Below are 11,358 nucleotides of genomic sequence, written 5' to 3' on the forward strand. Positions count from 1 at the left end.
TGTCCCGTCCCCGTCCCGCCTCGGGCACCGCTGCACCGTGTCCGGCCCCACACGCCGTGTCCCTCCCCACGACACGTCGGGAGGGGGGTGGCCCCAGGGCCCCCGCCAGCCCCCGCGGCCCTCGCCCGGATCCTGCGGCCCCTTCACTTTTGTTTTCGGCTGCCGTACACAAAATATTTAACCTGACAACTGTGCGGGGACGCGCCAGGGCCGGGGCCAGGGCTTGTTTGGGAAATAGAGGGGGGAAAACAGGCGGCTCCCCCCCGTGCCAGAGGGGGCTGGGAGGGAACGGCTGCGTCCTGCCTCAGTTTCCCCAGGCGGAGCGGGGGGGTCGGGGTTGCTCCCGTGTGGGGATGCTGGGACAGCAGCCGAGCCCCCATGGAGAACCCCCCCGGAGCGGCACGGAGGGGGTGACACAAGGGTCACCCTCCATGGTCAGTTCGGGGTGCCGGGACCCCATGTCCCCCGGGGTCCCCCCCCCAGCACCCTGCAGTGAGGAGGGGGAGGAGCAGGAGGAAGGCGCTGGGTGCTGAGTACCGGTCAGTGCAGACACGGGAGAGGAGGATGGATGGGGGGGCACATTTATTTCTTGTGCTGGGGCTGGGCACAGATGAGGGTCTTGGCCGTGGGGCAGCCCCAGCAGAGACAGGAGGGGCAGGAGCAGTGACCCCCCCGCACTGCAGGACTGGGAGCGCTGGGGCTGGACTGGAGCTCTGGCTGTGCTCCTGCCACCAGGATGGGCAGACGGGGAGGCCCCCAGGGCTCCTCTGCTGGGGTGGCCCCTCTCTGGGGGTCCCGTCTCCTCTCGGGGGGGCTCAGGAGCAGCTGCTTCGCCGCCGGCGCAGCAGCGTTACGGGGTGGCTGCCCGCCCCGTCCTCCTCCTGGTCGCTCTCACAGTGGCGCTGGGGGCACAGCGCGGGGTTGGAGGGATGGGACATGAACCCCCCCGGGGAGAGGACCCTCCAGGAGAGAGGACACCTCCCCCAGGGGACAGGGCAAGCCAGGCGATGGGGACACCCCCATTGCACAGCGACTGCACAGCCCCCCCACGATGTGAGGGGCCAGGTCCCCCAAAGCTCCTCTCCCCGCAACCCAGCCCACGCCGGGGGGGTCCAGGTGCCGCTCACCAGCTCCTCGTCCTCCCTCCTCAAGCCGCAGAGCAGCCGCGTGCGGCAGAGCCGGTTGCAGGCGGACACCATGTTGTAGGAGAGCTGGGGGGGCAGGAGGGTGGGGGTCCAGGGGGGGCCGCTCCCCTGCTCTGCCCCTCCACCCCACAACACTACGTCCCCCCCATAGACCCCCAAGATGCAGCCAGCCCTGGGATAGAGCACGGCCCAAGGTCCTTTGGGACCCTGTGGGTGGGGGGACCCCGCTGCTGGGTGACCCCCCCAGGCCGGGACCCCCTTCACCTTCCACTTCCTGCGAGCGTTGAACGTGCGGAAGTTTTTCATGTTGATGGAGGAACGGCTGCGGTTCAGCGCCTGCTGCCGGCTCAGCGGCTGCCGGGGCGAGGACGCGGTGTTGTCACCTTGTCCCCACCCGCTCCTGGGGGTCTGGCACCCACCACCCCCCGTCCCGCTGACCTTGATCCAGGGGTGCACCAGGCACTCGGCTGCTGTCATGCGGTGCCTGCAGCACAGGGGGTGTGGGGGGCAGGGGGGTCCCAGCCCCACACACCCACATGGGGATGGGGACGGGACGGCATGGGATGGGACAGAGACAGAGGTGAAGACGGAGATGGGACCAGGATGGAGATGGAGGTGAGGATGGGGACAGAGACAGGTTGAGGTGGAGATGAAGATGGTCACAGGGCTGGAGAAGGAGGTGGGGATGGGGACAGGGACTCACCCTGGCTCCTTCACAAGCAGCTGCCGGATGAAGTCCTTGGCCATCTCGGAGGTCTGGCTGAAGCAGCGCTCCTCAAATTCGTAGTCACCGGCCAGGATGTTGGAGAGGGTCTCGGCATCTGTCTCACCCTGGAAGGGGGACAAGCCGCTGAGCCTGCGGGGACACGTCAGAGCCCCTGAGTGCTGGGACAGCTCCAGCTCGGCCAGCCCAGCACCTGGGCTCGGCCACGCCACGGTGCGCCCGTGCCTCAGTTTCCCCTGACCGGGGGAACCACCGCCCCGTACTCACAGGATGTAGGTGATGACCCCGATGCTCCTGAAAGGCAGAGGTGGGGGTCTGGCGCTGCCCTCCCCAGGGTCCCCCCCATGCCTCATGGCACCCAGGGGGGTCCCTACCTGCCCCCCAGCTCAGCCCATCACCCCCAGTCCCTGCTCCTCACCACATGTCGGTCGCAGAGCTCAGCGGCTCATAGTTGATCACTTCAGGAGCTGGGGGCAAACACAGAGCCGGGGGGGGACATTAGAGGGGACAGCACCATCCTGGCCACCTCCCGCCCCCCACGCCCGGGGGGTCCTGTCACCACCCTGGGGGTCCCTTCGCTATGTCCCCACAGAGCAGCACTGCTCAAGGACACCGCCGGGGACCCCCCCTCCCCGTACCGATGTACTGGGGGGTCCCACAGAGGCTCTTGAAGGTGACACCGTCCTCCAGGCGCTGGGCCAGCCCGAAGTCGATGATCTTGATCTGGGGCTTGGGGACATCCTTGTCCTGCAGCATGATGTTCTCGGGCTGCGGGGACAAGGCCGGGACGGTGGGGTGATGGGGGGCACGGCGGGGTGATGGGGGGCACGGCGGGGTGACAGAGGCCACAGCGGGGTGATGGGGGGCACCGCCCCAGAGAGGGCAGCAGCACGCAAAGGCATCCCAGGGAGCTGGGCAGGATGTGGTCAGGGCTCGGGAGACGCCCGGGGGGGGATGCAGCCCCTGATTCCCCGAGGGATGGGGCTGGGGGGTCCCCACGGACACCTTGAGGTCGAGGTGGGCGATGCGGCAGCTGTGCAGGTAGCGCACCCCGCGCAGGATCTGGCCCAGGAACTCGATGGCCTCCTCCTCCGACAGCATCTCCTTCTCCGCGATGAAGTCAAACAATTCCCCACCCGCGATCCTGCGCGGGGCGAGGACGGGGACAGCTCGGCCAGCTCCACACACGGCACAAAACGGGGGTCCCCCCGCCCCGGGACCCCCACTCACAGCTCCAGGACAAGCACCATCTCGGCTGTGCTGGCGAAGAGGTCGTGGAGCCGCATGATGTTGGGGTGGTCGAGTTGGTGGAGGATGGCGACCTCCCGCTCCACCTGCGCCCGCTCCAGCCCCCGCCGGCTGCCCCGGCGCCGCCGCGTCTTCACGAACTTGGCAGCGTAGAAGGTGCCGGTGCTGCGCTCCCGGCACCGCCTCACCACGCCGAAGTGTCCGCTGCGGCGAGACATGGGCTGGGGCTGGCCGGGGCGAGAACCCAGGCATCCGGCTGCCCCCGGGGACCCCGTGTGGGCAGGATCCCTGCCTGCCCCTGCCTGCACCCCGCTCACCTGCCCAGCTTCTCCAGCAGCTCGTACAGCTCCTCCACGTTGCCCGGGCTGGGGGCGGCCGCCAGCCCTTTGCTCGCCGCGGCCGCGTCCTGCGGGTCCACACCAGCACCCGGTGGTGACGCGCCGGATCTGGCCCGCGCGGGGACCCCCCACCCCATGGGAAGCACCGCAACCCCCCCAGCACACGCTGTGGTATCCAACACCACGGCCAAGCTCCAGCCCTGGCCGGTTCTCCCGGTTTGCACCGAACTCTCCAGCACGTGGAAATTTGGAGACCTTCACCCCTTGACCAGGGTGGGCAGGAGCTGCTCGGAACCCCAGCAGGGGCAGGTGAGAAGGGGGCAGCACCAGCCCCGTGCCCCCCGCTGCACTGGGGAGGATCAGGGGTGCAAAACGTGGAGAAAAACTGACATCGTTGGGTGGGGTTTTTTTCAAAAAGGGATATCATTAAAACTTATAATTTCTATTATTACAACTTATATTAATAGGATTTCTATTATTATAAGGGATATAGTTTAAATAGTGGGTAAAAACTGCCTCCATGAGCTCATCCTTGCGAGTCCCGCCTGGTCGTGCCCCGCAGCCCCCGAGGGCGCCGCTCACCTGGGTGCTGTCAGGGGTGGCCCCCGGCCCCACCGCGGCCAGGACGCCGTGCTCGGCCATCACTGCAACGGCAAGAAGTGAGGGGTGAGAGGCCTTGGGCTGCTGTCCCCCCGGCAGCAGACAAAACCAGGGTCTGACCCCCCCATGCCTCAGTTTCCCCAGCTGCAAGATGGGGCTAGGGACAGAGATATTGGCCAGAGGTGGGGTCCCCCCCACGGGAAAAACCAGCTCGATAAAGGAGCGCGAGACCCCAAGACGTTGACCCCATCCCGGCCGCCCGGTTCGGCTTCATCTCAGTGAGGATGGGGGGGCCCGATCCTGCCCCCCAGCCTGTGCCCAGCACGCCGGGGTCCACCTCCCCCGAAGCCGGGGTGCACCGCAGCAAGGCGTTTGCTCCCCCCACTTCTGGGGGTATTCGGGCATTGCCACATGGGTCACCCCGGGACTCCAAGGCCACCGGGGGCACAGTCCCGCGCGGGGGCTCCTGGGGACAGACCCCCCCTCGTGCTGGTTGCCTCCAGCCCCCCGGTGTGTCCCCATCCCCGCAGGGTTGTGCTGTGCCGGTGTCAGCACCAAACAGGCGCCAGGACCCCTCCAACCCCCCCACGGTGGCACTAAGGGACAGTGACGGGTCTCCAAGCCTGGTCCCCCCCTCCTCTCAGCCTGCCTGTGCCCCCCTGTGCACCCAGTTGTCCCCAGCCAGGGACGGGGACAGCGGCTGCTCGTGGTGACGGTCCCTGGCACGCCGGGCTCGGCGAGGGACACGGCCCAGGCACCGCTCAGCCCCGGCACCGCGGAGCCGCGGCTGGAGCTGGGCCACCGTCGCCAGCATGTGGCACAGCCGCAGGGTCCGACACACCGCCCGTGGGCACGGCGTGTCCGTTTGTCCCCTGGGGATGGACACAAGCAGCCGAGCTCCCTGTCGCTCGCCTGACAGGCCCCCCTGCACCGTGCTGCTTTTGGAGGGAGGGAAACTGAGGCACGAGTGGCCCCGCACCACCGAGCAGGCACCCCAGCACCGGCCAGAAAATGGGTCCCCAGGGCAATGACCCCGCAGGCAGCCGCAGCCGCTCCCCAGTGTCCCGCTGGCAAAAAGCACCCGGGACCCCAAATCCCTGACCCCCCGCAGCCGGTTCCAATGCACCGGGGTGCTCCGCAAGCCCCGGGCTCCCCACACCAGGATGCATTCCTGACCCCGGCGTGCCGGGGGGGCCGGCACCCCTCACCTCTGTGCCAGGCTCGGCACACGCAGCTCCAGCCGTGCCCAGCGAACCCCGGCGGTGCCGGCGGCGCCAGGCGGGTCCTCGAGGTCCCGGCGCTTCCCAGGGAGCTGCGGCTCGGAAGAAGAAAAGCTCTTTGCGTTCCTCCTCCCGAGGTCTCCTGAGAGTTCCCCCCACGCTGTCCCCGTGGCCGCCTGCGGAAAGGAGCTGAAAAAGGCCTTTTAGGGGCAATTCCTGGCGTTTCCCACTCCCCGGTTCCTCGAGCTTCCAGCGGGACAAGCCGTGGGCAGTCGGTGTCCCCTTCGCCAGCGTCCCCCTGGTCGACGTCCCCAGGACACCGCAGCCACTCAGCGCCCGTAAGGGTGAGGATTGTGAGCAGGAACCCTGGCTGACCGATAAAAACACTGCACGGCGGCTGCGGAGGGGAAGTGGAGCGGAGGGTGTGAAGGTAGCAGGGACAGACCGGATTCTTAAGGTGGCGAAAGCCGGGGCTGGCACCGCACCGTGTGCCGGAGGCACCGGGCACCGTCCCTGCCCCGGGGCTTGCAAAGTCACTGCCCGGCACACCTGTCCCAGTGCGACCGGTGCCAGCTCCAGTCCCAGCACCGCTCTCGCCGTGGGGCTGGCCATGCCTGGCACTGCCGCGATGGGGAGTCCTGGCCACGCCTGGCACTGCCGCGATGGGGAGTCCCGGCCGGTGAGGCTCAGAGCCGGCGGTGCTGGCAGCTGCGTTCCCCAGCTGGGCTGATCCGACGTCCCCAGCACGTCCCGGGATGTGCCCAGCTCCGAGGAGAAGGGCACCGCAGCTGGAGGGTGGGGAAGGGGAATGGTGCCGGATCCCGCCGCTCCTGGCGCCGAATGCCAGCTCACGGCACAAGGCCAGGCTTACCGAGCCCCGCCGCCCCTGCACGCGGTGGCACCAGATCCCGGGATGTGAACGGGACGAACAAAGAGCCCTTTGCGGGTGCGGACGTGCCAGCGAGCGGGCGGCGCAGAGGGGCCAGCGAGACCCCCCCTCCCTGTCCCAACCCAGCCCATGCCGAGGCTCCTGGCGTCACACCGATGTCACCCCGGTGCGCGCCGCAGCCCGTGCTGCCCCACGCTGCCTCGCCGTGACGTCTCCCCATCGCACGACAGCTCTTGTGGCTTCAGTTGCCACTTCCTGCCCTTTGCAGGCAACAGAGGCACCGGCGCAGGCAAAGTGCCGGCGCTGCCCGTGCCGCGGCTCCGCCATGGACCCCCGGGTCCCGGCGTGGCTGGGCGGAGGTGGGTACAGGGGCTGGGAGATGGGGCTGGGGTCTCTCCGGGGCTGGATTTGTGCTGCGATGGGACAAAAAAGGCCGGGGAGCAAACCCCGAGTAGGGGACTCTGGGTGGACAAGCGCCAGGGTAACACGGGGGGCTCGATGGAGAAGGGGTGCAGGACAAGGGGGTGCGGGGAGCAGGAGTGGGGGCCCCTGCCCACCCCTGGCTTTTCCAGCCCCTTCGAAGGGGGAGATCCAGCCCAGGAAGGGCCCCTGGAGCAAGACCCGGCTTTACTCTGTTTCGAGCCCGATTTGACCCACACTCACATCACCGGGGGGTTGTAACGAGCGCATCCCACCTGGGAGCAAAATCCCCCCCGAGCTGCCACCAGCGTTGTCGCCAAGCGCACGGCCACGGCCGGGCAGGACCTGCCCCGAGTTTGCCTCGTTGGCGCTCCCCGCGTTGGGTAGTTGCGGTTTGGGTTGTTTTGTTTCGCTTTGTCAACCCGCTGCTCCCCGCCGGCCCTGCCTGCCGGGGCACCGGGCCGGGCGCTGCTGCTGCTGCTTACGGACGAGGTTCCGGCCCCCCAGTTCTCCCCGGCCCCCCAGCTGGATCCCCCCACTCTCTCCCCATCTCAAGCGGCTCCTCTGACTCAGCTTTGCCTCCCAGACCGAAGCAGCCCCTGCCTCTTCCACCCCCTCCAGCATCTGCTGGGGATCGACTTTGTTTCGCCGAGCGGTGGCGGCTCGGGGACAAGCCCGGGGTCCCTCGGTGGCCGCACACGGACCCCCCTGCCTGCCGCCTCGCTGCCCTTCCCAGTGCTGACCTGACAACCCAGCATGCCGGGGACTTCTGGGGGGCTGCGGGATTCAGACACTTTCCCCCCAACTCCTCCCACCGGTGCTTTGCTCCTCCGGGGTTCTGGGGACACCGTCACTTCTCGCCACCCAGGGTGCTCTCCCTGGGGAGAAGCAGAGCGGTGAGCCCAGGAATGGGGGACACATGGCAAAGACACCCCTCACCCAGGCTGGGGGCAAGACCAGCCCTTGGGGGGTCATGGAGCCCCGCCACGTCCCAGCGCCCTGTGGGCAGCAATGGGGCACGGTGTCATTTCGGGGCCCCAAGGGAGGTTTCGCTGCCCTGAGCCTGTTTCTCACTGGGACAGGGGACCCCATGGATGGCGACCGTCCCCTCTTCAGCACCTTCAAACCCATCATCGAGGACAACGTGGCCAGTGCCAGGACAGGACCCGACACAAGCCCGGTCCAGCCCCAGGGAGCGGAGCAGCCCCCGGGACACCGCGACACACACAGCAGGGTGGGACATTGGGCTGCGAAGGGTCCGTCCCCCCAGCTCCCCATCCCAGCACCCCCGAGCCCACGTTCCCACGGGGACAGTGTCCTCCCGAGCGCAGCAGGAGCCCCGTGCGGGGAGCGGAGCATCCTCGGGGCACACGCTGCTCCACGTCCTCACCTGAGCCCCTGGCCGCTCTCTGCTGCCGTCCAGGTCCCTCCGGTCTTGTCCCCACCCGAGGGGGACCCGCGCCCGGAGCTGGCGGCCCTGCGCGCCCGGACAAGGCTGTGGTTCGAGCAGACGCAGGCTGGGAGGCTGGGCGCCGAGGGCGAGCTCCCCGCCTGGTTCCACGGCTTCATCAGCCGAAGGTGAGCACAGGGGAAACTGAGGCAGGGGATGGGGTGGCAGCAGCCAAGGGACACGTGGCCCTTTCGGCATCCCCGGCCCTGGGCTCTGAAACAGGCAGCTCAACCCCTGGCTCCCGCAAAGGGGGTGAGGGCGAGCAGCTCTGAGCCCCTTCCCGCAGGGAAACGGAGCAGCTGCTGCAGGACCAGCCCCCCGGCTGCTTCCTCGTCCGCTTCAGCGAGAGCACCGTCGGCTTCGTCCTGTCCTACAGGTGAGGGACCCCTGGGCCCACCCAAGGGGCTGATGTGCCAGATCCTCTGACCGTACCAACCCCATCCCCACGGCCCCTCTCCCCAGGGGCAGGGATCGCTGCCGGCACTTCGTCCTGGACCAGCTGCCGGACGGGCGGTACGTGATCCTGGGCGAGCGGAGCGCCCATGCCGAGCTGGCCGAGCTGCTGCGGCACTACAGCACGGCCCCGGTCACACCGTACCACGAGTTCCTGACGGTGCCGTGTGTTCGGGTGAGGACTCGCCACCTCCTCGGTCCCCAGAGCCAAAAATGTGGAGTTATTCCTGCTGTAAGGTGTGGGGACTTTCCCCAAGCTGGAGAAATCAAAGCCAAGGGAAGTCCAAGCATCAGGGCTGGGAAAAATCAAAGCTGGTGCTGTCACTGGAGCCACCAGGGCCATCGTGGCACCCCCAGCCAGGAGCGAGGAGCCCAACCGCAGGTGGCACAGCCGGACCACAACCCCCCATCACCTCTCACTGCAGGACGAGCCCCGAGGAGGGATGTGGTTCCCAACCGGCAGCGCCGCCACCTGTTCCCCATCCAGCGAGGTGCCAGCAAAGCTCCCGGCGTACGGCACCATGTCCAGGGGACCCCCGGGAGCCCGGCCGGCAGCCACGGACCTCCCACTGCCCATGGAGCCCGGCGCCCGGGGAGCCACAGCCAGGGAGGTAACGGTGGGACAGCGGGGGAGGCACTTTGCAAAGGACGGGAGCACAACCTGGGCACAGCTCTCATGAGACAGGGACACAGCTGCGATGGGGACACAGCAGAGATGGGGACACAACTGGGATGGGACACAGCTGGGATGGGGACACAGCTGGGATGGGGACACAACTGGGATGTGACACAGCCGGGGACGCAGCAGAGATGGGGACACAGCCAGGATGGGGACACAGCTGGGATGGGACACAACCAGGATGGGGACACAGCTGGGATGGGGACACAACTGGGATGGGGACACAACTGGGATCGGGACACAACTGGGATGGGGACACAGCTGGGATGGGACACAACCAGGATGGGGACACAGCCGGGATGGGGACACAGCTGGGATGGGACACAACCAGGATCGGGACACAACTGTGATGGGGACACAGCTGGGATGGGGACACAACTGGGATCGGGACACAGCCGGGATGGGGACACAGCTGGGATGGGGACACAACTGGGATCGGGGACACAACTGGGATCGGGGACACAACTGGAATGGGACACAGCCAGGATGGGGACACTGCCCCTGCTGGCATGGATCCACACTGGACCCACTTCCAGCCTTCCCCCCGCCCTGTCCCCTCTCTTCTCCAGGCTCCCCGTGTCCCCCCGCCACTCCCAGCCAAGGTCGCCTCCTCGGCCGCAGCCCCGGGGCTGTGCAGCCCCCAGGGTCCCTGCGCTCCGGTGCACAGAGGAGCCGCCCCCCCCGAGCCGCCCCAGCCCCCCGATGCCAAGTACCAGCAGCTCCTGTGCTTCCACACCTACGCGGAGCCCCACGAGGGCATCGCCCCCAGGCCGGAGGAGCCCATCCCGTTCTACGCCATGGGCCAGGGCCGCAGCCCCCACACCCACCCCCAGGAGAACGTCTACTCCGAGGTGGCGCTGGCCCGGCAGGACTGTCCCGCTCCGCTCCCCAGGGTGGCCCAAGGCGCCTTCTCCACGCTGCCCCCCAAGTGCCACATGCCCCCCAGGCCGGCCCATCGCCGGCTCCTGCGCAGCATGTCCAGCCAGGTCTGCAGGAGGCGGCAGCTCCCGGCAGCGCCCGGCGCGGGCGGAAAGGACAGAGGAGACCCCGGTGCGGCCACCAAGGTGCGTCCCCATGGCGGGTCCTGCGGTGGAGCCGCCTGTTGCTCTAGAGCTCGGTCCCACCGCAATGTCCCATGCTGGGTCAGGGCTCGCTCCGCACCAGGGTGATGTGGGGAGACAGGTCCCTAGGTCTCCAACACAAGTCCAAGCTGAGGGCTGAGAGGGTGAACGACCAACTTTGGCCCTCTGCTCCGCTCTGGTGAGACCCCCGGGCAGCGCGTCCAGCTCTGGGGTCCCCAGCACAGGACACACATGGAGCTGCTGGAGAGGGGCCAGAGGAGCCTCAGAAATGACCTGAGGCTGGACCAGCTCTGCTGGGAGGAACGGCTGAGAGGGTTGGGGGGTTCAGCTGGAGAAGAGAAGCTCCGGGGAGACCTTAGTGCGGCCTTTCCAGACTTAAAAGAAAGATGGGGACAGACTTTTGAGCAGGGCCTGTTGCGACAGGACAAGGGTGATGGTTTTACACTAAAGGAGGGAGATTCAGGCTGGATATAAGGAAATTGTTGGCCCTGAGGGTGGTGAGAGCCTGGCCCAGGTTGGCCAGAGAGGTGGTGGCTGAACCATCCCTGGAGACATCCCAGGCCAGGCTGGACGGGGCTCTGAGCAACCTGAGCTGGTGCAGATGTCCCTGCTCATGGCGGGGGGGCACTGGGGGAGCTTTGAAAGTCCCCTCAACCCAAACTGTTCTGTGATTTGACCAGGTCCTGGCTCTCAAATCAAACCTCCACCTGCTAAGACACAATCTCATGGCCGTTTCCCTTCACGGATTCCCCAGGTCGCGATGACAAACCCTGCGCTGGAGTTTGACGACCCCATTTACAGCCGGAGGACAAGAGTCACAAAGCGAGACACAACCAGGGCCGGGCAGGATGGGCCCCAGAACATTTACGAGCAGCTTTCTGGAGAGCGGCTCTGAGCCAGCGCACAGGTAGGGCTGAGGAAAGACCTCGGGTGGGTTTAGGGCCCCACTGGTGCATCCAGGGTCAGATATTAAATCAGCCACAAGCTGGAGCGATGCGGCAGCCTGGTATCATGACTACGAGACCAGTGCTGACACCAAGTCACAAAACAAGGGACAGCACCAACCTCGAGGACAAAACCCAGCGGCTGGGTGGGTGACACAGACCCCGG

At 67.4% G+C, this 11,358-nt stretch overlaps 2 protein-coding genes across 4 annotated transcripts; one reads left to right on the plus strand and one right to left on the minus strand.

The window, feature by feature from the left end:
• Positions 1–621: 621 nt before the first annotated feature.
• Positions 622–5,415, minus strand: LOC136000011 (death-associated protein kinase 2-like). Of its 3 annotated transcripts, XM_065653678.1 has the most exons (12): positions 5,264–5,415; positions 4,038–4,099; positions 3,435–3,523; positions 3,100–3,321; positions 2,875–3,013; positions 2,508–2,637; positions 2,288–2,336; positions 2,137–2,163; positions 1,849–2,001; positions 1,410–1,629; positions 1,128–1,211; positions 622–902 (listed from the first exon to the last, which is right to left on the minus strand). In XM_065653678.1, exons 2-12 carry the CDS (start codon positions 4,095–4,097, stop codon positions 816–818), a joined length of 1,260 nt encoding a protein of 419 aa, XP_065509750.1. In that variant the 5' UTR covers positions 4,098–4,099; positions 5,264–5,415; the 3' UTR covers positions 622–815. The 3 variants fall into 3 exon arrangements, with proteins under 3 accessions (XP_065509750.1, XP_065509751.1, XP_065509749.1); XM_065653679.1 differs by lacking the exons at positions 4,038–4,099; positions 5,264–5,415 and having other exon boundaries at positions 1,410–1,499; positions 1,584–1,629; positions 3,435–3,657; XM_065653677.1 differs by lacking the exons at positions 4,038–4,099; positions 5,264–5,415 and having other exon boundaries at positions 3,435–3,657.
• A 1,074-nt stretch (positions 5,416–6,489) lies between these two features.
• SH2D2A (SH2 domain containing 2A) lies at positions 6,490–11,143 on the plus strand. The gene is made up of 8 exons (XM_065653868.1): positions 6,490–6,523; positions 7,667–7,818; positions 8,008–8,162; positions 8,321–8,410; positions 8,497–8,662; positions 8,913–9,104; positions 9,736–10,230; positions 11,003–11,143. Exons 1-8 carry the CDS (start codon positions 6,490–6,492, stop codon positions 11,141–11,143), a joined length of 1,425 nt encoding a protein of 474 aa, XP_065509940.1.
• The last annotated feature ends 215 nt before the right edge of the window (positions 11,144–11,358 follow it).

The sequence above is a fragment of the Caloenas nicobarica genome, chromosome 31 (genome assembly GCF_036013445.1).
Source record: "Caloenas nicobarica isolate bCalNic1 chromosome 31, bCalNic1.hap1, whole genome shotgun sequence".
NCBI lineage: Eukaryota > Metazoa > Chordata > Aves > Columbiformes > Columbidae > Caloenas > Caloenas nicobarica.